Source organism: Quercus robur, chromosome 4, assembly GCF_932294415.1.
Source record: "Quercus robur chromosome 4, dhQueRobu3.1, whole genome shotgun sequence".
Taxonomy (NCBI): domain Eukaryota; kingdom Viridiplantae; phylum Streptophyta; class Magnoliopsida; order Fagales; family Fagaceae; genus Quercus; species Quercus robur.
Window position 1 is genome coordinate 63,588,606 of NC_065537.1, and position 26,147 is coordinate 63,614,752.

Consider the following 26,147-nt stretch of genomic DNA (forward strand, 5'->3'; position numbering starts at 1 on the left):
AATTTTCCTTAATATTACATCAAAATATCAATAAGGTGATAAAGAAAATATAAAAAGGGAACATTCTATATTAGTAGTGACCATGAATACTAATTACATGAGATAGTGAGAAAACACTCACCTTTGTCATTTAACAATCCACCAAATGCCAATTCATATAACAAGTCTTTCTAGAAGATAAGCAAGAAAACAAACTTGAACTAATGATTCTTCATAACAACTGGGAGGCACGACAACTCTACAAGCTGTATTATTATGTATTATATTATTTGCCAAAGTGCAAATTAGTTGTATCTTGTTCTAACCATGGTGCATGAGTAACTCTCAATTTCGCTCATGGACAACTCTAGATGTTCTGGCCACGCGAAATCTTGCAAGCTTATGGAAAACATGGGTTTGTTGCTCTTTTCCACTACATTTCATTGCATTTCTTTTTTTACTATTAATGCTTGGGCCCTTTTGTTCTGTCAGGTTTGTCATAGAAACTCTGAAAGTTTCTTTTGGTTGATACTTGATAAGCATTATGTTTTTGGTCTGGTAAAGCGGCATAGAGTTAGTTTGTTCTTTATTGTAAATGTAGTGTGTTCTAAAGTGTAATAATTCTATTTTCAAATTGATAAAATTTACGTATCTATCATTTATGAAAAAAAAAATTGATAAGACTTGGCAATTCAATATGTTCAAAAATTTTATGATTTTTAGTGGCCAAGATGTTGTTCATCATGGATGAAGACACATGATCTAACAAAGGGAGCTTAAGCAAGAAGGCTAAAGTACTTAAAGAATTGTTGGACAAACAACTTATCAACACATTGTGGACAAGCTGTCATGAACTCAATGACACGGCCTAAGCTTCACAAACATGACAAACATGCATATAGACCAATATCAACAATTTATCTTTTATTTTTTTCTTTCTTTCTTTTCTTGAAGAATTAAGACATTATCCTCAAAATGCAAAGCTCGGCCAAGCATGGCAAAGCATAGCTATTGCCATGACAAGAAGCTAACCAAATCCAAACACATCAAAAACATTACCATGACCTATTACATAACTAACGTAAGGAAAAGAAAAATAATGCACAGAGAACAAAAAATATAAAATAGCCCTTTTTGGCATTTTCACAAACATGTATATGCATAAGCACTCTTATAAAAAACTGAAACTTTGAATGAAAAAAATTCGCCCATCCCAAATCCTATTTACTAACTCAATCACATGCAATTCAATATTATCTTCTCAAATCATAAAATCAAAAGAAGAAAGAGAGGAAAAGAACCTTATGGACATTTGCTTTCATGTCCTCCGACCTTGAAAATCTGACCTCATCAGGATGTTGTTCTATTAAGAAAAAACAGAACAGGGAATTGGAAAAAGTTTATCAAGAAAACACAATCAAATAGAAGGAATGAATGAATCAAAGTGGGAAAAAAAAAGTTACAAAGAGATTCACCTGCTGTATGTGTGATCGGTAGTCTTTAACCAATCCCTTTTTTTTTTTCCTTTCTTGACTAAACAAAAACATACCCTTAAGTCTTTAGTCAAGAATACAGAAACAAACCCCCAGAAAGTAACCAAATTTACCTTTACTTTTTTACTTTACTTCCCACTCCATTTAATTAACGAATCCAGCCTCTGCAACTTCATCTGCTGCTTAAACTTGTTGATGAATTCATCAGCCTTGGCATCCACTTCTTCATCCTCAGTTACACTAACTTTCCCTTCTCTCACTGTGGCAGGCCTGCGACTCTCAATATTTTTAATATCTTCCTCCTCTTCATGGTGAAAAGACTCTAACTTTACACTCATAGACTTCTTTATCTTCCTCGTCAGCTTTGTTGGTACCTCCCCAGAGGTTGGCGTTGCATCAGACTTGCTCGGGTAAACATTAACCCCCTTTAGCCGCATGTATATCCCATCCAGGCTCCGTTCCTCTTCTTCTTCTTCTTCTTCTTCATCTTGGGATAGCTCATCCGATTCTTCTAATTCTTCTTCTTGTTGCTGATGTTGTTGGAAAGTGTAATGGGTGTCTGAATCTTGGGTTTTGTGCAAAGTGGTGGTCTGGGACTGTGAAAAGTTGGAGTCTGGGAACAAGTAGTTGTACAAGTTGATGTACCAACTCCTATTAAATTTTCAAAATATATAATCATGTTAATTTTTTTAATAGAAGTTATAACCTTAATCTACAACCAAGTTTATCGCCAAATTTTGTTTTATTGTATCTATGGTATACTTATATTTTTATTCTTATTCTTATTTATGATATCACATTTGCATTCTTAAAATATGGAACCTCTTGAATATTAAAAAAAATTTCAAAAACAATTAACACATTTTTTCTTTTGAAAGAAGCACGTAAAATTTTAAGGATACCAAAGCTAATAATATCATAATTTTAATAATTTTCTTAGAAAAAAAAAAGTATTTTCTCAACAACAAAAAAACAATTGGGAGGGGGGCACCCATGTGGTGGCTCCACTCCTGTCACAAACATATTCCTCTCTCTCGTCAACTGCACGATTTCACATGTACATTATGGGTTAAATAATTTAACACAGAATGACAATAATGTGTACAAACAGTATATATTTTAATTTTTAATACAATCAAAACTGAAACGAAAAATTAATTAAGTATTGCGGTCAGAACAAGCAAAAAGGATTCTCATTAAAAGAAGATCAGAAGTTTTACCCTTTCTCTAAATGCTCTCCAGAGATTTTGGTCAGTTCTTTTGAAGCAACTCTCCACTTGTCCACCTTCTCTTGGTTCTCCTGGAAACGTTTTACGTGTTAGGAATTTAAACTAATGCCTAGAACCAATAATACGTGAAAATAGAGATTAAAAGAATTGCGTAAAGAAATAATCACACACAGATTTACTTGGTTAAGCAATGTGCCTATGTTTATAGAGCTGCAAAAATTTTCACTATGTCAGAGAAAAATACAACAGTGACATTACAAATTTCAATTCATCAAACCCTAATTCTGAAACAACATTATTTATATCCTAAACAATGGCATAGCTAAAAATGGGTCAAGCCTCCACTCTATAGACTAAGCCTCACATTATCTCCCATTTAAAACTGTAACATTTCCAAGTCGAGTCAGGTTATTAATCGGATCAAAACAAAACTAGAATCCACATATCACAACACATTTATTTTTTTTGGGTAGAAAAGGGGCAACACTCTTATCCCTCCCTCCATGCATTAAACACAAATTCTCCCGAGCACTGTGAAAAACTTTGAAGAAAATGATGATCGCCATCCTCCCCATCCACTATTTCTCAATTGCATCCAAGAGTATCTTAGAAATGGGCTCTCCCATCATAACTTCTTTATTGTCCTTGAAGGGGATAAGCTCGTGATCTTTCAAGGTATGATATAGATAGTTAGTAACATTATTATAGGTGTCTTCACCTCAAAAATTGAGGAAAACGTCATATTATGGATGTTGGTGCTTGCTATTTGGTGATTTATAATCAAGCAATTGTGATCACATATCAGTATTAATTTGTAATTAATCTATAAACCGCTACAAAATTAATTTGGACTTGTCAAATTATCGATTCTCCCAAAAGCTTAAAATATTAGGAGATAGTGAATTTATTCATTTAATCTAACAATCCTCCTTCAAATTACCGATAAATGGGAGGTATGGTGGACACAAGAGATTGAACCCAAAACCTTTTTCTCTGATACCATATTAAATTACTTATTCTCCCAAAAACTTGAGCTATTAGGAGATGATGAATTTATTCATTTAACCTAACAGGGCTAAAAAAAACTAGTCCTTTCAATATTTTTGGGGGTGAAACATCTTAATGTGCTGGTTATTTAATAAATAAATCAGAAGCATATATCAGCATCAATTTCATATATCCTAAACAATCAGGTGAAATGTATTTTGTCTAATGAATGAGAGAGAGAGAGAGGGAGGGAGATGACTTACTAGCAGGTCACTTTGGCCAAGTTGAATTTCAGTTTCATCAGTCTCCGCGTGTTCAATTAGCCTTGGAAATATTTTACCTTCAAAGTCAATATTAGAAAAGATTTTTCTTTGAAATCCTTCATCAACATGGTATTGTTCATTTTTTTTTTTTTTATCCTCTTGTTGTTTACAAACAAGCTTTCGATTCTCTGAAATCAAGTTGTTGCAATGTTTTAGCTCTTGCTCAAACTGCACTTGATCGTGCTGATACAAAAGTTGTAACGCACATTTCTGCACTATCACGCCTGACCAATCACTCACAAAGGAGGCCTCAATGTGGCTGCAGTGTGGCAACATATTCTTAAATGGCTCTCCTGGTACGTAGCATATCCAAATGAATTCACCTAGATTAAGTAACCACGTGATTTCTTCTTTATTGGTGGAGAAAGCAATTTTCTGATTATCGACATTAGCCATACCCGTTTGGCATTGACAATATAGGAAGTGAGATTTTCCTGATGCTAGATTGCTAAAGATGATGTTTGGATCCCCATGGATGGAGAAAGAAGCATACAGAACAAGTCCCATCCAATTACTATCGTGGTACAAATTTGAGGGTAGGTCAATTGTCACTGAGTGTCCATGATTCGGATGACTAAACCAGTCTTGAATTTTACTTGGAGGGAAACAAAAATTATACGAAGTGGATGGATGAAAGTCCTGCAAAAGAGTAATATCGCGTAAAATTAGAGAGAGAGCTAATCATATTTGTTTAGTGTTGAATATAATATTATATAATCCTTGTTTGGTGGCATGTTTTGTACAAACAAATCTGTATAAATGCACTTAGCAAAACCAATGGTTCATATAAATGTTAAAGGTATTGCCAGTTTTACTATAAAATTCTTACAAATTTAGGTGACAAATCTGACGGTAGCGAGTCATGGCTGAACCACTCTGAGATTTCACTTTGAAGAATACATTGATTGAAAATACTACGGTTGTTATAGCGGTCCTGCAAGACATATCAGAAATGATAATCAAGCTTGACTAAGTTTGTGTGACGGTAATATAGTTATGAGCCCTATAAACATGTTGACCAAGAAAATTTTACCCACAACAAAAAGGATACTACCGAGGGTGGCATTGCTGTTACTGAAACCATACATTAATTAGAAGACGATAGATTCAATTTGCATTTAGAAAGACTTAAGTTGTCAATAAATGAGGCTCAAAGGTCATAAATGTTCCTTGTCAAATTCTAGTTTGAAATCAAAGTTCAATAATGAAATATATTACTAATTAAAGAAAGTTTATATTGCCAAGGCCTTGCAGCTCAATTTATTGGTACTTTTTGGTGTTTCCATGGAAGCATCCAAATTTCAAATCTCTCCTGTTCCAACTATCAAATTATCAAAATTCTAAAAAATAGTGTAGTCGGAGAAAAGTATATATAATTGAAGATTTATTATTATGGAATTCAGGATTCATGTCAATAACATAATAAGTAAATTAGCTTTAATTACTTTTTGCATTGTATTTAAAAATCAGTGATGCTAGAGTCTTCAAATTGATGTATCTCCCATCATAAAAAAGTAATTTAATTTTTATAACATTATTGAGATGGCACAAATGATCAATCACATTCATTACTACATAGTTTGTAGGTCTTTTTATAAAAATATTTATAGTAGTTTTAATATTTTTCTTTAACTAGTGAAATATCAATTTATAAAATTTATGTGATAAAATTTATAATATCTCTAACATCATCAAAAGCATATTTCAAGGAACATATGGTATTAGGTCTTATAAAATTTTGGGAAAAACTTGTTACACACACCATTACACACGTGAAAAAGCAAAGTACAATTTCCACAAGTGGGAAATTGTTTCAATTGCTTTTATGCATAGGTAAAGGTGTGTGCATTAACGTTCCTGTAGTAAACATTATTCTAAAATTTAATGTGGAGTGGGAAGCCAATCTCAATGTGATAAGATCAGGTTTGTGTTAGAGAAAGAAACCAACACCTTTACGTTAACGTTATCTGCACTATTAGTATAGAAATCTTACCAAGGCGGCAGTTTTGTAGAATTGATCAAAAGAATAGTGACCAGAAGTTCCACTAGAGCCATCACTGCCACTGAATTGATCAGGATGATAAAAGGGAAATCTTTCATAAGATGTGAAAGGACCACCGTATGAGGTTATGCATTGTACCATTCTACGTGTAAATTCCAATTTTTGCCGGTATACAAGATCGACCCCACACTTTAGCGCCGATACAGCCGAATTATCGCTCATAAATGAGAATTCAACCGTAGTGCATCGACTCCATTCAGGTGAAAGAAGCCACCATGGAATGAATGATAACCAAAGGAATCCACGTTGATGTAATGATAGTATTACGTCCTCTTCACTGATGCTATATAATGGATTCATACAACCCAAGTCGGTCCTCAAATGACAAACGATGATAAAAGAAAATTTTGAACCTTTCATAGGAACGGAAGTAGGATGCTTTTGAAATGAGAAAACAGCACAAAATGCAAATCCAATCCACTCAGGATTGTCATACAAATTTAGAGGAAGCTGGATTGTTACTGATGAGGATCTAGCAATATTTTCAGATTTGAACCACCCTGGGATTTCACTTTGAGGCAAACATTGATTGAGAGTACCAGGGTAGTGGTCCTGGAAAACATATCAGAAATGTTAATCAATTATGAGTCAATTTGTATCAAGAAACATTTAGTTTGTCAGTAAATGAGGCTCTTATAAACGTTGCTTCTCGTATTCTAGTTTAAATCCAAGTTCAATGCAGAAATTTATTGTTTATAACAAGGTAAATTAATATATATATATATATATATTAATTTTAATTAAACCATATCAGAGTTTTTGCTTGACTGGCAGCAATGCTTTTGGTCGAGTGGGTCGAATTTTGCTCAGAGTTTAAGCCAAATTAATTCAACATGAAAAAGAGATAACTAGAAAATAAAAAATAGAGAACCTAGAAGTCAACATTTAGGCCCACTTGGAGTTAGCACCAAATATTAGAAATCTACATCTACAATTTGCTGGAGTCAGTACCAGACCATGAGGCATTTTCAATAGAAATTTTATTCATTATTATAAACCTCCTAGTAGGAGTACAAGAATTTGGTTATATATATAGACTTCTAAATCCTAATAAGCATGAGAAATAAAATATAATAACTTAATGTAAACAATCAGATCTAGAGAATATATATATATATATATATATAGACCAACAAAAAGACAATTGAATTACAAAATAAAATAAAACTAAACTAGTTTTCCTTTTAAGCCTCCCCCATCAAAGTCAATAGACTATAGACTTTCTTTTTCTTTTTTTGACAACTATAATATTTAAAATGTAGGCATAAAAGACCAAATAGTAGTTATTTATTTTAAGCATAGGTTTTTATGTGTGCACTTGAACCCACCAAAGAGAAATGATTTTGTAGGGTCACAATTTGAGGCCCAAGAATTTTCTCGATCCTACTCCAAATGAACATTTGGACGCATTGAGACACAGCTTGTGTCTTCTCAAAATTTCAAAGATGTCCCCAAGGTCTCTCACATGCTCGAACACCACCTTACTCTTTACCACCATGTCATCCATATAGACTTCAATGCTCTTACCTAACTGCAACTCAAACATTTTGTTCATCATTCTCTGGTAGGTGGACCCTGCGTTTTTCAAACCAAAAAGTATCACCTTGTAATGGTAGTTTCCAATGAGAGTGACAAAAGCTGTCTTTTCTTAGTCGTCTGCGGCCAGTGGTATTTGATGATATCCTTAAAAAGCATCCAAGAAGTTCATCCGAGAATAGCCCACGGTTGCGTCTACCAACTGATCTATCCGAGGCATAGGGAACAGATCTTTTGGGCAGGCTTTATTCAAATTCGTGAAGTCTACGCAAACTCGCCATTTTCCGCCCTTCTTCTTTACCATTACAGTATTGGCCAACCACTCAGGATAAAAAACTTCCTTGATAGCCCCTGCTTTTTTAAGCTTTATTACCTTGTCCCTAACAGCGTTGGCATGCTCCTTTAACGAGCATCGAGGTGGTTGCTTCTTGGAAGTAACGGATGGGTTAACATTTAGGTGGTAGCAGATGAAGCTCGGATCAACCCCTGGAGCCTCGTAGGTGTCCCACGCAAACACATCTACGTTTTCTCTAAGAAACCCAATCAGTTCTTCTTTCTCTTGGGGAGGTAGTTCCGAACCGACTTGAAAGAACTTTTCTGGATCAACGCCAACGATTATCTTTTCTAGATCTTCGCATTTTGCCCCCTTGGTTGATTCATTACCAGGCAACGCCGGGGTGGTTGATTGCTATAAGCCCCTTGCAGTAGAGGCCGAGGGCTCAGCATTGGGCTGACGTGAGATGGCAACCACCATGCACTGTCTAGCCATGGTCTGAATCCCCACAATCTCTTTAACCCGGCCCTCCGACGAGTACTTCACCTTCTGGTGCAAGGTAAAGGAGACAACCCCTAGGACATGAAGCCAAGATCTAGCCACAATAGCTGTGTAGGGTGAATAGACGTCAACTACAATGAAGTCCACCTATATCACATCCGAACCGGTTTGTATGGACAGTCTGATCTTGCCCCTTGGAGTGACGGTTTTTCCCTTGAAACTTACCAGAGGGGAATCGTACGACGTTAGGTCCTCGGGTTTTAAGTTCAGCCCCTTGTACAGGTCAGGGTACATTACTTCCACAGCACTGCCCTGATCTACCAGCACTCTCTTCACATCATATCCTCAAATCCTGAGTGTAACTACTAAGGCATCGTCATGGGGTTAGATGGTTCCAATCTTATCCTCGTCCGAGAATCCCAGCACTGGTGAGGCTTCCTTCATGACCTTTTTGAACTCCCGATCGTCATTCTCGGCGGAAAGCCAAGTCACAGACATTACTCTGGAAGGACGAGCCGGTCCTTCCAGGAGCAGCAAGAATGACATTTATCGTGCCTATGGGAGGTCTTAAGGAGGTGTCTCTCCAGGATTCAGAATTCACTTGTCCTTGCTGACCACCGAATGATGTAGGAGGTGCCTTAATTTTCCTTCTCGGACCAGCTGGTCCAAGTGGTTCCTTAAGTTCCTGCAGTTCTCGGTGGTGTGCTCCGATTCTTGGTGGTATTGGCAATACAGGTTTTGGTTGCGCTTCATGAGGTCTCTTGCTATCTAACTTGGCCATTTGAAGAATGGTTCGTTCTTAATCTTCTCTAGCACCTGATGTACCGAATCTCGAAACACAGCATTAACTGCTTGCGAGTCGGCAAGTCCGGATTGCCCTACAAATTCTCTCCTCGACCAGTTATTGTTGTTAAATCGGTCCGACCTGAAGTCCTTCCTCTCCTGAGGGACAAGCTTCGCTTTTCCTTTACCCAACTGCTGGTCTTCTTCGACTCTTTTATACTTGTTGATCCGGTCCATGAGTTTGCACAGGTTGATGACAGGTTTTCCTGATAGAGATTTCTTAAACCATGCTCAATTGGGAGGCCGCTCTTAAAAGTGCTGATGACGATGTAGTCATAGTTACCCTCCATCTCATTGTACATCTCCCAATACCTGTCCGAGTAGGCTTTCAAGGTCTCCCCTTCTCGCATGGACAAAGACAATAAAGAATCCAAGGGCCGAGAAACCCTACTACTTGTAATGAAGCAAGAGCCAAAGGCCTAGGTCAGTTGCTTAGAGGAACTTACGGAATTTGGCTTGAGGCCGTCTAACCATCTCATCGCCACTGGTTCCAAACTGGAAGAAAATACTTTGCACATTAAAGCCTTGTCTTTGGAATCGACGGCCATCCTCTGGTTAAAGTGGCTTACGTGCTCTACATAGTGAAAATAGATTGATGGAATCGCCGAGGAAGCTTAGCCCTTTCTATGTTGTGTGTGAAGCGTGACTTGGAGATTCAATCTAGGGCCTTGCTCATGGCATCGTTCACTAGGCCTTTACGGGACGGACTTTTGTGGCTGCGTTTACGATGGTGCTCTTCCTCATAAGAAAAGGTCCCACTTGGTGGAGTTCTTGACCTTTGCCTATAATTGTCGTCCCTTTCATCATTAGTATCTGAACTGGAGGGGGAACGCTTCCGTTGCGCGCGACGTAGTTTCCTTTTTAAGTCGTTAATCTCCAGTTGTAGGGTTTTTATTATCGTCCTACTTTTGGGATACGTGACTTCTCATCTTAAAATGGCTTCTGCTTGTATGGGTAGTACGTACACTACCCTCTCGATGTTTGTCCTAATCTTCTACTCGTCCAATGTTAAGAAAGTTGTCCTACCGTTGAGAACCTGCAGGCTCTGCTTGGTGTGGACCTGCTTGATGTGGACCTAATCCCACCATGTTTAACCGTTGCACTCACTAAGGCGCAAGTTCTTCCCATAGACAGCACCAATTGTAGGGTCACAATTTGAGGCCCAAACCCAAAATGTATGGAATCTTGGTCCAATTAGTCTAATACAATGAATTTGTAGAGAAATGGATCAAAAAACTAGGTCCTAATTGGACAACGGCTAGTATTGGGTTCAATGGTAATCAAGCACAAATAAGAGGTATTGATGTCAATAGACTTTCAGTCTGAGGAGGCTACAATTATTGTATATTGATCACAGTTGGATACCTAGACAGTTTAGATTGTTACAGTGTTCTCTCTCTTCCCCCCCCCCTTCTTCTCATGAGGGTTCTCGCACATTATATAGCTCTTTTCTGATCATCTTAACCGTACACTTGTTGATCATCTGAGTTCCTACTTGAGTGTCCATCCAATCAGACACCCCTTTCAGCCTTCTGTGAGTTATGGTAGCCAAGACAGCACTGTTCAGAGGTCCTCTCCACATTAATGCAACCAGAAAAGTAGCTGCAATATATTTAATGCGGTAGTAACAGCTTTTCCTTAGATATTTTGAGTTCCCTTCTCTCTCACATGTTCATGGGGCACATTTCTATTCATAGAATACATACTTGGACTAATTTTGTCGTATCTGAGGAGGAATTCCTCCTCGAATCTCCTTCCTTTCAACTCCTGCTTATGAGACTTTTACTGGGAATCATTTAATAGTTATTTGCTCATCTTCGAACTAGTTAGTATCCTTGGACAAGGCCCAATACATTATTTTGGGCCCTGGGCCCTAGTCCCTACAGATTTAATAAAAGTCTTGAGTTAATTTAATCCAGAATCATTAATTCTTGGGACATAAAAATTTTTTTTTTTACAACTTGTAATTTGTCCGTGCGATGCACGGATAATTTTGTGTTATTTTATGTAAGATAGTTTTGAAGAATGTTGTACATATATTATTAAAAAAAGTAAAATAAATTAGAATAAAAAAACACATACATTTTGAGATATCAAAAATTAATTTAGTAGTTTTACTGCACATTTGTAGCCTTCTTAGGGTAAGATTAATTTTTTTTTCAAATCATGGAACCAAGATAAAGTAACAGAATCATGAAAATCAACTAATTTGTGTTGTGATCACATTGCATACCATAAAATAAAAGTATGTCCAACTCTCTCAACGGCTTCTATTGATCAATAGTGTGATATTAAAACATTGTGTGGGCAAGTGCGTATAAATGTGACTTATAGTTGATTTAAAACCATGATAGAATATGGCTTTACATTTTTCATCAAATTAATATTCTCTCTACTTATATACCCAAGACAAAAACTATTCAATCAATTACCCAAGCCTAAATCATATTTAAGCCCCTAATTTAAAAAGAAAAAAATTTACCCATTGGGATTTCAATAGCTTGATAGTGGTGGGAGGCTAATATAACAAAGGTGATAACTCCTTAGATTCCTCTCTCTCTCTCTCTTAAAAATGATTTTTCAATCTCAGGTCTTTTATTTTGGTAATAGTAAAACGGTGCGTTTCATTTAACAATCTACAACATTTTCACTTCTCTCTACCTCTCGTTAAGGTCTTATCTTGTTAGTTATTACTATTAGTTCTTAATTATTATTATTTATTCTTTTGTTTTTACTACTAAAATGGTGGGATGCTAAAAAATATTAAGAAGGGAGAAATGTGTGTCATAAGCTCAAGAAATTAATAAAAGATTAATAAGATAATGGTAAAAATATGTTAATACGAACTTTGGGATAACAGTAAAAAAAAAAAACTTAATGAAAAGAGGTTAATAAAATGTTAAATGCAAAATTAGAGCGCCATATGGCATGACCTCATGCACTCCAACATGAGGTCTCTGCTTATATATATATATATATAACCTCAAGTCTTTTATTTTGGTAATAGTGAAACAATGCATTTCATTTAACAATCCACAACATTTTCATGTCCCTCTATCTCTCCTTGGGGCCTTATTTGGTTAGTTATTACTATTAGTCTTTAATTATTATTATTATTATTATTATTATTATTATTATTATTTTGCTTTTGTTTTTAATACCAAAATGGTGGGTATGCTAAAAAACATTAAGAAGAGAGAAAGGTGTGTTGTAAACTCAAGAAATTAACGAGAGATTAATGAAAGAACGGTAAAAATACGTTAACATATACTTTTGGGTAACAATAAAAAAAAAAAATGAAAATAGGTTAAAAAAAAAAAAAAAAGCCAAATGCAAAATTAGAAAGCCACATAGCTCGTGCAATTGAGAGAGAGAGAGAGAGAGGGAAACCTGCAAATCTGGTTCATGGTTATTCCAACATTTAAGGCTGCTTGATATCTTGCCTAAATAAACAGACCCTTGTCTTGATCTTTTTGAAGTGCCTGCAGCTATTACTTGATTTGAAAATATTGTTTCTTGTAAAGTACACTCCCCTTGTATAGTTTCATTACTTGGTAGAAGCTTTGTCACAGGGATTGGCCTCCTGCAAGCATCAGAAAACATATCTATGAATTGACTACCGAATTTCATATCTATTGCATAGAAGTGTGGTAACAAAATACTTGTTGAATCCCGCTTGTCAGAGGTGGCCCAACATTATTTGGAACCTAAAGCAAAAATTTTATGTAAGACTTTTGATATGTAAATATTAATTAAACAAAATTATTTAATACTAATCAAATCAGGGTTAATTTGATACATTAAATACATAATTTGATGAATAATACCAACTAAACTAATGTTAATTTCATATATATAATTGAATATCATAATTGAAACATAAATATTAATAAAAATATATTACAATTAAAAAAATACTTATTTTGGATATACAACGATACATAGTCAGGTAAAGTTAAAAAAGCTAATTTTTAATTTTATATCTTGTTTTTAAGAGAGGGAGATAGATATTATTTGATGTGTGACTTTGTCAAAAACTAAAGTCTCAAGCTATTAAGGGAGATTAATCTATAATTGATGATTTAATACATTTGCAACATTTTTTTGAAACATTTTAAAGTTTCAATTAGGTTAGGGTTCTATTGATCTTATACATTAAGAGTCTTAGTAGAAATGAGAAGGGAAAATGCGCTTAAAACACTATAAAATATTTACAATATAATGTGACACTGACTCTCATTGATGAAATTTATCAATCTAACTAATGAATGTTTAAATCACTTTTTTATGATTAGTAACAAGGCAATTTGGAAGTCAACAGTAAAATTTGTAGTATCCTTAACATCACTAATTAAAAAAAAATGTATAACCTTTAAAATATATATATATATATATATATATAATTTTATAAAAATTTGGACTTTTAATAATTGGAAATGGGACATTTTTTCTTAAGGGGATTTTTTTTTTTTTTTGGTGAGGCCTTAGGCCTAGGCCTTGGGCCGGGCCTGCCGCTTGTAATTGAAACCGTCATTTTTCATCTGAATTGTATACAAAGCATGTATAGTGAGGAAACCAGCGTGGTGGAGATGCAAACCAGCGTGGTGGAGATGCAATCTGAGGAAAGATATGGTTTCGTGTCCAATCTCCCTGTAAAATACAGAAATATATATCCTTCAAATGTTCAATAATGGGTGAAAGAAAAAAACACATACAAAAATAGTAAGTTTAAAGATAAAAAATATTCATAATGGCTAGTAGGCTTTACATGTGTGAGTGGAAGTCTCATGCAAAGAAAAATAAGGAAATGCTAAGATTTACTATACCTACACGTGCGAGTGGAAGTCTTGTGCAAAGAAAAATAAGGAAATGCTAAGATTTACCGCATAAAGATTGCAAATTGATATGGTAAAAAATATGATTAGCATATTTCAATCAATCATTAATAAATATTTGAATCTATATCTATATATATATATATATATATATATCTAAAAGTTGAAACTTAGCATTTAATGTTGCTACACTCCTGTTAAGCCACATCAGCGCCACATTATCAACCTATTTTCAATATTTTCTCTTTCCTTTTTAATTATTTTTCTCATTATTAATTTCCCACTTTACAATTACACATTTTCCAACATTTACTTACTTTTACCTTTTTATCTCCCAACTACTTTATAATTTAACCTTATAATTTCTCCATCCCTTCATCTTCCATTTATTTTGACTCTTCCTCTCCCCCATTTTTTTTTACTATAAATATTTATTATTTTCTCTTCCATTCAATCCATAATTTTCTCACACAAAAATGTGAATACTCTCTCTCTCTCTCTCTCTCTCTCTCTCTCTCTCTCTCTCTCTCTCTCTCTCTCTCTCTCTCTCTCTCTCTCTCTCTCTCTCTCTCTCGCTATATATATATATATATATATATATATTCTTTCTCTTGATGGATTTTTAATTCTTTATTACACCTCTAATTTAGATTAATGAATTTTTATGTTTAATCTACTTCAGGTTGATATGATTTGGTTATATTTTAATTTTTTATCTATTTTATTTTATTTTTTTGTTTGTTACATGTTATCCTATGAAATTACAAAATGATTCGATGTTATTCTAATACATAACATAACTTAAATAGTTTGGTGTTTACAAATATACATTTTCTTTTGAATATCCTTCTGCTCATCTTCTTTTATATAATTTTGTTATTTGTCTCACATTCTCTTCCAAAATAAAGGTGATTATTCTCTCTCTCTCTCTCTCTCCATAACAAACTATACAAAAGTTTGAATAATATATATAACTTGAAAAAAAAAATAGTATTTCTATCTTTTATCACCAAAAAAAAAAAAAAAAGAATAATATCAATCAAATTAATGCACCTAAGTTTTTCAAAAAAAACTAAAAATAATAGAATAATATATTTGTAGAGATGGAGAGATGAAAAATAATTTTAGAAATAATATATCTAGTATATTTTGGAGAATAAATCATACATTATATCACATTATAAAATAGTTGTATATTCCCACGCAACGTGTGAGTCTGCCACTAGTTATTATAATTAGTAACATGTCCTTACATATATTATATTTACTCCTAATTAAAGTCCCTAAAAAAATATAGGAAGAGATATGATAACAATTTTGAATCTAGTGATATAGACTGATAGAGGAACAGACCTGATTAAATCTTGAAAGCTGTGACTTGAGCTCTCCACGGAGGTCATTAGGGCTCCCAACAATTTTTTGCCCTAGGTTTTGTAGAAATTCTCCCATATCTTGCTTGCATAGAATACGTGCACCACACATTTTAATCTCAATATCCGGGCTGTTGGTTCCAATCAAAGGGGTAATGCAACTCCGTTCGTCTAAATGTTTTCTAAACCTCGCATGCGATATATATAGCCAAAGTCCAAATGAACCAACATCTGTTTCCTTAGGAACCTTGAAAGCTATAAGATCTCCATTTATGTCCAAACGACAATAAAACTCATGAAAGTATTTTGTATCCTCCCCAGGAGAAACGTCGTTCGAATGTGCTGGGACTACAAAAATGACACATAGAGCAATTCCTTTCCAATTTTTATTACTGAACAGATTTGGAGGTAGTGGGATTGGTCGAAATGACCCAAACCTCTGATGCTTGAACCACTCTGGAATTTCAATTTGAGGTAAAACATGGCAAAAGCCTTCCATTTGATGAATTTGATCCTGTAAAATATTAAAAACAACTGTAAAAGATGCTCATGCGTGTGTGTGACAAGTGAGAGAGAAAGAGATACCTTCACGTATCTTTGCCATAATAGGTGTGTGTCTAGCAAAGAAACCTCAGCAATTGTGCCATCTTCATCCTCAGCCAAGCCAAGGCAAGTAATAATAGTGAATCCTGCTACACCCAAAGTCCATACAACAACTTGATTTGAATAATTTTCAAGCGCAGTACATCCTTGTACTGAAACTAACCTTGTACTTAATGGAACATATGGCAATGATTTAAGCTTGCTACAATGATCCAAGAAAAGAATTTTGAGCTTTGAAAGTTGAGAAATGTAATCGGGCAAGCATATAAAATTATTTTTGCTCAAATTCAAATACTCTACTGATGACAAGCAGCTAGGGTCATCAGGGAGTGCCAACAGATTGCAGTCACTTAGACTTAGAGTTACCAAAGTGTTGAATTTTGAGAACGAATTAGACAACAACAAGTTGATGGGCTCTGGTTCAGAATGCCGGGCATTGTGGAAACAATATGTTGACAAAGCAATTGTAGCACATATAGGAATTCTGAGATAGGTGTATCCCCATGCTAGGAAGGATAGAAAAAGAAATGAAATTAGTCGCAGAAAAGTGAGGGTGGCACTGATTGGTGGTTGACACTTACATCCAGATAGAGTGAGAATTTCAAGAGATGTCAAACTATGAATGTCACTCGGAAAACTCTTAAGGTTTTTGCAGTCTTGAAGATTCAATAAGGTCAGGCCAGTTAGATGCCCGATTGTTGGTGGTAGTTCTTCAATGGCAGTCCCATCCAAATAAAGCTTCAACAAGCTTCTCATGTTTCTCCCAATACAGGGAAATTTCTTAAATCTTGAACAGCCAGATAGAATTAAAGTTTTAAGAGATTCCAAATTGAGCTTATCAGGAAGGTTCTCAAGACATTTACAATCTTTTAGATTTAATAGAATAAGTCTTTTAAGACCTCCAACAGAAGGGTGCAACACACGCAATCTTGTACAACCTTGGAAATTCAGCCTCTCAATATTTGAGAATCCAGTGAAGTCAGGAGTTCGGGTTAAGTTTTGGGAGTCACTCAAGTCAATGAGCTTTAGCTTTCCCAACTCCTGTGATGAAAAAATAAGCAGGGATAAAAAATTAAGCATTCAAGAAATTAAACTTTATAAAAATAAAAAATAAAGAAAAGAAAAAACAGCAAAAGTGAAAATCTTACACTAAATTCACTTGGAAGTTGCTGAAGACAACTGCGAGGCATAATGAGCTCAACAAGTTCGACAGGCTGAAAACTATTTGGCAATGATTCCAAAGGATAATCATGCCATTCCAACAAACATAACTCATTAGAAAGATAACTGAGGCAAGAAAGGCGCACCTTACAAATTTTGAGCAATCTTAGTTTATTCATCTTTGAGAATGATTCAGCATTCAATTCTACTTCTTCATCTGGAGGCAATCTTAATAACATGCCTTCTATATGTTTTGTTCCCTGGTAAACAAGAATAGTAAGATTAGAATACCACTAGATAAAGCAAAAACTTACATGAATATATTGTAGAATTATATACTTCTCTAAATTTATGTCTAAATAATAATCCACTTATAGTATTGTTCTTTACCACATCGAGGACATTATCACAACACCACAACCTACAACGTTCTCTAGCTTCTTCTAATTCCTCACTAACAATTTCCCAACCCATTTGTTGTAATAAATTATGCATCCACAATTTTTCCCCCCTTACAAGAGTAATTAGAGATTTGTCAATGAGATTTTTTAGATGAATGTCCAGGAAGTAAACTGTTTCTAGTATATCAGCAACGCGATTCTTCTCCTCCCCTTTGAAGAAACATGCAATATCTAAGAATAGTTTTTTCTCCTCTGCCCCCAATCCATCAAAAGCAATTCTAAGTTTCTTAGTAGTTTTTTCATGGGGTATTGCTCTTAGCTGATTCTGAGCACTTTTCCATTCATTTTTTGTTCTAGTACACAAATAGGAACCCAAAACTTTAAGAACCAAAGGAATTCCCTGAGCATACTCGACAAAATTGTTGCAATTATCCAGGAAATCATTCTCACAATGAGATTTGTGGAAGGCATTCAGACTAAAAAGTCGTAGAGCTTCAACTTCATTTAGTCCTCTAGCCTTATATACAATTTTAATTTCATAACTTGCCAACAAGTCTTTGTCTTCGGTAGTTACAATGATTCTACTTCCTTGGCCAAACAAATCATGCTTCCCCACTAATTTTTCTAATTGACTTCTTTCGCTCACATCATCAACAACAATAAGAGCCTTTTTGTTATGCAGTATTTCGCTGATAACTTGCATTCCCTTATGCTCATCCTTTACCCTTAATCCCCCTTTTCCCATATCACAAAGGAGTCGTTCTTGTAAAGTCTTTAAACCATGTGCTTTAGATTCCTCTCTAACATTTTCGAGAAAACTGCAAGCTTCAAATTGGTTATGAATCTTATCAAAAACAGCTCGTGCAAGAGTTGTCTTGCCCATACCACTCCTCTCGCATATTCCAATAAAGCGAACATCAGTTGACTCCAGATCTAAATCTAAAATCACTTTCTCAACACGAGATCTTATTCCAACAAGATCATCTTTAGAGCTTATTCCAACAAGATCATCTTCAATATCATTTGAACATTTCTCTTTCAATATCAAATTTAGCCATTCAACAAAGCTTTGGATAAAGTTTGCCTCATGCATCCTATAAAAAAAATATTACAAAAATCTGTGTCAAAACAAACTAATTGGAGATGTAGCACGGAGGCGTTGATGTTTTTGCTTGTTCATCTAATAAAAGAGAGCTCTAAAATTGAACTAAACTACACAGTCAAGGTCAATTTGCTTGTCAAAATCCTAGGTCATGCAAGTAGATTATTAGTTCTCAGAAGATAAAACCTGGCTTTTCATGTAAACTTGAAGCAGCAAGTACTGTACTATTCAACATAGATGTTCTTTTTATTTTTTAAACCCAAAAAAAAAAAAAAAAAAAAAAAAACCTGCAATTTAATTGAAATTCTGATTTGGCTATTTGAAACCTAAATTTCAACAACTAGAAAATCTCAAATGCCATGTCATTTGGTACACAATCTGTTGACTATTTCTTTTCAAAACAAAAACAGAACAAAACAAAAAGAAGAATGCAATCCATACTAATTGACCAAAGTGAAAATCATCTTCATTTCAAGAATCCTAAGTAGACGCCCATAAAAATTGTTGAAACCGACTTGAATGGCTGCCCAAAGTACACATGGGGTAACAATTAGCATCACATATTGGGCCACAATTTATTCTTAAGTGAATGAAGGAATTTAACAAGGTTGCATTTGGATACTTGAATTTGAATTTAGATTTGGATTTTAAATCAATGGATTTAGAAGGTCTTGATTCCATATTTATATTTTATACATAAGAGGATTTTAAATTCTAGATTCTTAAATCTATTGTTTGGATGCTTTAATAACCTATAAGTTGGATTTGAAATCCTCTCTTTCAAAATGACCAAATACTTTCATAATCTCCTAAATCTCACCTAAAACCTAAAAATTAGTGAAATACTCTCAAAACCTCGAGAATGACGAAAGTTTCCCAAAAATATCTCAAATCTATAAAAATAACCAAATAACCTTGAAACCCTACAAAGTACCTTTGAAAAATTTTGAAATGACAAAAATGCTAGGGAAAAAATCTCAAATGACCGAAATACCTCTAAAATTTTCAAAATAACCAAAACACCTGTTAAATTATAAAATGACCAAAAATAACATTGCAACCTCCAAAATGATTAAAATATCCAAAAGTAAATAAATCCTTATAAAATCCAAATTTATCGAAAATTGAACCTAAAATGGCCAAATTGACCTTGAAATTAAACCTCCAAAATGATCAAAATATCCAATGTGATTGAAATATAAATAAAACTACCAAGATAATAACCCCCCTCCCTCAAGAAAAAAACATCAAATGACCAAAATTCTAAATCTTCAAAATGTTGTTTGATGTTTTTTGATGAGTAGTTTTGGTCATTGGACATATACAACAATTATTGGTTTACATTACACTATTCATATAGTATGTGTGTGTTTCTTTGTTCCTACACACACCACATTGTTTGTCTTTCTTCTGATCCACTAAAACTACTCTCTCTCTCTCTCTCTCTCTCTCTCTTATATATTCCTCCCTAGTTTGCCAACTAAACATATACATTTTTTTAAACATATAATTCAATAGTTTCATTGAATAAGGAGATTTGAACATGGACATTTTCATTACAAATTTCATGAGGTACTAGTTGAACTACAAAACTCTGCACATATATTTTTAGTGACAACTTTAAAATTTTATTTTATTTTTTCCAATAATCAATAGTTACAACAAAGTTAGTGGGGGAATTTTTAAATGTAGTTCTACTATTTAGTTACAAGACTTTTGATGACAACCTAAACTAAATCTTGAAACTTATATTAGTGACAACCTTTTTCTTAATTTTGCAATAGTATGTATGTAGTGCTGTTTATAAAACTACATATAACTTATGCTTTTGTGGTATTAAAGATATTAACCTTTTAACATCTACATTTAAAGTAATTAAGTCATGCAGTCAAAACAAGCAAAAAAGATTCTCATCAGAAGCAAATCAATAAACGTTACCCATCCTTTAAAGGCTTTCCAGTGAGATTGGCCACGCTTGTTAAAGCAGCTCTCCACTTCTGCACCTTCTCTGGGTTCTCCTTGAAACACTTTTCATGTTCAGTAAAGGCCCCTTCAAAAGTGTTCGTCTGACGTCTCACATCAGTAGGTTCCACATGATAGAAAATAGGCAACACTGTCAATATCCCTCTATCTCTGCATTCAACAATCTTTGCAAGTTCTTCCAAGCACCATGTGGAAGATGCATAATTTTCTGAGAAAATGATGACCGCAATCCTCGATTTCTCGATTGCTTCCAAGAGTTCCAGCGAAATGGGCTTTCCCATCTCAAGTTCTTTATCATCCCTGAAGGTGATAATCTTTCTATCAACCAAAGCACGATATAGATGGTCGGTAAACTTATAACGGGTGTCTTCTCCTCTAAAATTGAGGAAAACGTCATATACCGGTGGGGGGACAGTTTGAACGCTGGTGGATGCCATTGGTAAGTACTTACTACATGGCTTGTCTGAGTTTAGATTCTATATATGACAGACAATGTCATGTCTTCAAACGGATTTGCCAGAAGCAAGCAAACTACATCCTTTAGAACAAGAAGAGAAATCAAAGAAACCATTGAGCAGCTTGTATGCTAGGGAAAGCCATAGCACCCCTACTAGCTAAGCTTCTTTGAGTTAAGATTCTAAGACATATACCAGGCGGCGAGTTAGAGTTGAGATTCGTAGACAGAATGTCATGTATTCAAAAGGAATTGGCAAGAAGTAAGTAAACTATACAAACAAAAGAAATCAAAGAGACTGTTTACTAAAAATTAGTGGAAAGATGCAGGAAACTGTTTATTAAAAATTTAAAAAATAAATAAAAGCAAGGAAACCAACCTTCCCGGAAGCTTCCGTAGCTTTGAAAAATCGAGAACAAAACAAAACCGAATGCGCGTGAGTTGTAAAGCGGTAGACCTTGGGCAGTGCGCCCTACTTTATTTCGGATTGAGATTGATTGAGCTTTTAGCTTGAAAAAAAGCCGAGTTACTTTCTTCTCGTACTGTTCACGAAGAAAGTACCTCAGCTTTTATGAATTCGGGAACAATTTTTAGTATAATTTTATAGTACAATTTGTCATACGCGAGTTTGGTAAGAATATGTCATTAGGTCATATAAGTACACTTTTTTACCGATCATAATTTATTATATAATAAATTATGGTATAAAATTGTGTCAAAAATGGAGCCTTCAGCATAATTTCAGTTTATTTCAAGCTAAAAGCTTCGCTTATGCTGCATAGGACATACATTTCTTTTTACTTTTTAGAAGAAAACAGACGGTTAAAAACTGGTGACATAAGCTAACCTACCATCTATGTCTTACTTAGTCTAACGTTCCTTTAACTCCGTTAGTTCTGACTTCTGGGAGCGTTTTCAAATTATCTTGGCATAAATGCGTTTTTTTTTTTTCTTGGAGATTGACCGCGTAAATGCATTTTGATTTTTCTATTTTAATGTTATTTTTATTTTGGTTCTCACTTTTATTTTATTTTATTATTTTTAGTCTTTAAAATAAAAATGCATTTTATTTTAGTTTCTATCATCATCTTATTAATAGAAAATAATCTATATGGCACACAAGATGCCTAGGTGGCTATTAAAATAATAATAATAACTTTTATTTAGCATTTAAATAATGTCATATCAACATTTTAAATATTAAAAAAGCCATGTCAGTTATAAAAAAAAAATCTAATTTTATGATTTTTGTAAAATAAAACAAAATAATTTTTTTTTTGGGAAGAACATGCACCAAAACATGACTATTCATGTTCTTCATGATCTTCCCCTAAATATCCTTTTTGGTTGCCCAAAAAAATTACTTTTTCAAATTTAGAGATTGAGAAAAAATTTTGTAGTAAATTTCACAACTTTTCTTAAACATTTTTGGCAACCAAACACAACATTAGTTGAAAATCCATAGTCATTATTATTTTCCTATGTCTTCCTCTCTCTCATCTCATGCTCTTTCTCTCTCAGCTCAAAACTCTCTCAATCTCTCAATTGAAAACCAAATCTCTTCCCCCCCCCCCCCCCCAACACACACACACACACACACACACACACCCCCCCCCCCCCAACACACACACACACACACACACTCTCTCTCTCTCTCTCTCTCTCTCTCTCTCTCTCTCTCTCTCTCTCTCTAAAAAAAAATCCTTTCTCTCTCTCAAATCGGTGGGTGGGTCTCTATCTCATCTCTCTATCTCTCAGCTCAGTGGTGAAGATTGTGGCGGAGATAGGTGGTAAAACCGATAGGCACCTATTTTCATATAGACCCAAATCAAGATTCTCTGGTTCTTGGTTTTAAAGAAGCTAGATTTCCTCCAATGGATTTGTTTGTTTCAAATTTTTATAGGTTTGGAATTTATGAGTTTGCTTTTTGGGTTTGATATTTGTGGAGGGTTTGATTTTTTTGGGTTCACATGATGTTTTGGGTTTGCTGGAGATTGATTATTGGGTTTGTGTTTGTGTGATTTGTGTTTTGAATCTTTGAGGGTCTTTGTATTTTATAGATCTGTGGGCTTTGATTTTATGTGTTCCCTGTTGGGTTTTTCTTGATTTTTTAATTTTCTAGGCAACCAAACATATTATTCGAGAGAGAACATGAAGAACATGTTCTTCATGATGACTATGAAGAACATGATGTAAATAATTTTTTTTTTTTAATCAGAAGTTTAGAATTTGATGTTTTTATTAGTTTGTCTGATGTGAACTTTTTCTTAATGAAAATGTTGACATGGAATTTTTGAAATATTATTATAGAGGCGATATCAGCTTTTAGTGTGCCAATAGTATAAACCATCTGCCACATGCAATTCTAGTTAATGAGATGACGGTAAGGACCAAAACGAGACCAAAATGAAAATATGGTCAAAATGTAGAGACCAAAAGTGCTACTATTTTTAGATCAAATTCTAATTTGAGATGTAAATGGGCAGGTATTGAAATTTTGGCATCTGAAAACTTTTCTTCAAATATTTGTTTTATGGAATATCACAGATTCACAATACATCATTCATGGGAGGATGAGTCATTTTTTCCCAAAACCAAACAAAATTTATTTCTACCAAAATCGTCTCCAATATTGGTTTCACAAAGTAAAGTGGATGTCTAACACATTCCCATCTTATAACCTAGCATCCGAACTTAGATCAAGGGTTAGTGGATTAGAGTTTATCTTAGTAATTTCCAATCTCTAGATTGTAATTAAGAATCAAAGCCACATACTTTACTTAGATTGTATCTATGACCAAAGTCATGTAGTTTTCTAGTTATTTATCAAAGAGATGCACAATTTCAATTCTTTTCGATTTGGTTTTCTTATTTTTCAAATAAAATAAGTGACAAATCCATTGTAAAACCTTTAATTTAGGAGGGAAAATAAAATTATTAGAACCTCCACTCTTAAGAGGCACCAACACAACTCCAACCATTCACATGAGTTTGGCTTGACTAAAAAGGAAATGAGTCAAGTCGGGTGCGCAATTGCTCACATTGTGCTTGATTTTGAACATGTTGAGATTTTCATTTGTTATGATTCCTTTGTAAGGATGATGATAGTGATTAACAAATCTCAACTTACCAGCAATGATGCTTGATACAAAGGATGATGCTATAAACTTGAGTGGTAAATGTGCGCATGCTCATGTAGACACCCTTTTAATCTCACCTGCATCCCATTACATATAATCATCACATCACATCACATTTGACCATTTGATTTTTAATTACATTGCATGATATAAATCTTAAAGGCATAATGATTAAAATGATAGTCATAAGCTCTAATCGGACCATTGGAATGAAAGGTATCTTGTAAACAATTTTAGTGATTAACATGCACTTGCATGAATTAACTCTCTCAACCATATGTGATTATAAACTTTTAATATTGATTGGTCTATTTTTAGTCCAAATTAAGTTTGACGATGTTTCATAACTCTATTGGTTGTGGATTTAATTTATTTGTGGAGTTACATGCACCTAATTTGATTTGAGAGACAAAGCATTAATTGATTCTAAAAACAAAATTGGCAAAATTATTTAATTAAATAAATTTAGAATTAATTTGCTAAACTTGAGGTCCAAGAAAGTATGAAAAATCAATGAAAATTTGGAGAAAATTAGATCATTAAAAGGAATCATAGAGAATCAAACCGAAAAGGAAAGAATAAGGGAAGTTTTGCTCGTCTTTCTCCCCACTTAAGTTGACTTTTGCCCCCAACATTGCCTAAAGGCTCATCCCAAACCCTCAACATCCTATATAAATACCCCTTTCACATACCAATTTAAAGCACAACTGGTTTTCACCAAAATCTCTTTTCTCTGTCCCAACTCTTTAGAGTCAGTAATAAGTAAGGTTTCTTTAGTGTTTTGGTCCTCCAGGTCTCAATTCACTAAAAGGGATAGTTCAGTCCTCTTGGTCTCAAGTAAGTTTCCTTTAGTGTTTTGAAATTGCATTTTTGTATGTAAGATGACGGCATGGCCCAAAATGATAGCAAGTTTAAAAATATAAGGACCAAATGAAGTTATAAAAACTTGAGGATCAAATTAAAATTATGACCAAAATATAGGAACTAAAAATGTATTTTTACCATAAATGTTTGAATTACTTTCATATGATTGGGTGAAATGTTAGTTTTTAAACCTTATGCAGCAACTTCAATATTGTTCCCAAGTGCAAGATTGTCTTGAAGTAATAACTTGGTGATTCTAAGGTTGAATTCACAGGGAAAGAGAGTTGATTAGAAAACCACAAGATAAAAATAAATAAATAAAAAGGCAAAACGAATAATATATAATTAAAGTGAAATTATGATGAGTTGATAAGGAAAAATTAAACTTAGAAATAAGACTTTCTTAAAACACTAAGATTTAGGGATCCACACAACACATCTATTGGTTCTATGAATTTAATTGATTTTAGGTAAGACAAACTAGTATTTTAATTCATGGGAAATCATAAGTATTTAACATGTCTAGAGTCTACTTTATATCAAAGAATTATACTAGGAAAAAAATACACTTTTCTAGATAGGTAAATCAATCAAATAAAAACACAAAAACTGAATCATTAAAATAGTCAAAGTATTGTTAAGAACATATGGAAGGTTGTATTTCACCTCTTACCTTAACAAGGCTTTTACAAAGCTAACACACACACACACACACACACACACACAATCCTCTAAAAAATGGGGGGAAAAAAAACTTATTTTCCCTATAAGGCTGCCACCCTTTGAATATGACCTAAATAGGCTAAGAAATCCTATTATAAGTAGAATTCATGTTTGGAAAAAATACATGATTTATAGGCTTCGCTTAACTGACTTTTTTTTTTCTCATTAAATCAAAGAATTTGGATTTTTCATGTCTAATTTTTAGTTATCTTTCCAGCTTTCTCAATTCGATATCTAAGTTGAAAATTATGCCCAAATTGTAATGCTTGCGCATGCTAAAATCT

General features: G+C 34.0%; 1 protein-coding gene across 1 annotated transcript; it reads right to left on the reverse strand.

Moving 5' to 3' along the window:
• Positions 1-1,454: 1,454 nt before the first annotated feature.
• Positions 1,455-21,375, reverse strand: LOC126722379 (TMV resistance protein N-like). The gene is made up of 12 exons (XM_050425541.1): positions 20,638-21,375; positions 17,536-18,691; positions 17,184-17,456; positions 16,018-17,076; positions 15,416-15,946; positions 13,825-13,877; positions 12,618-12,810; positions 6,005-6,625; positions 4,841-4,945; positions 3,952-4,650; positions 2,693-2,772; positions 1,455-2,123 (listed from the first exon to the last, which is right to left on the reverse strand). Exons 1-12 carry the CDS (start codon positions 21,117-21,119, stop codon positions 1,601-1,603), a joined length of 5,775 nt encoding a protein of 1,924 aa, XP_050281498.1. The 5' UTR covers positions 21,120-21,375; the 3' UTR covers positions 1,455-1,600.
• Between the last annotated feature and the right edge of the window lie 4,772 nt (positions 21,376-26,147).

Bases quoted from the DNA above. Each gene is read 5' to 3' on its own strand.
- LOC126722379 (XM_050425541.1), bottom strand. From the start codon at position 21,119: ATGGCATCCACCAGCGTTCAAACTGTCCCCCCACCGGTATATGACGTT. The intron at 17,077-17,183 runs GTAAGATTTTCA...TTTTCATCACAG, and splicing joins AACTTCCAAGTGAATTTAGT to GAGTTGGGAAAGCTAAAGCT. The intron at 6,626-12,617 runs GTTTCCCTCTCT...TATGTTTTCCAG, and splicing joins ACCATGAACCAGATTTGCAG to GACCACTACCCTGGTACTCT.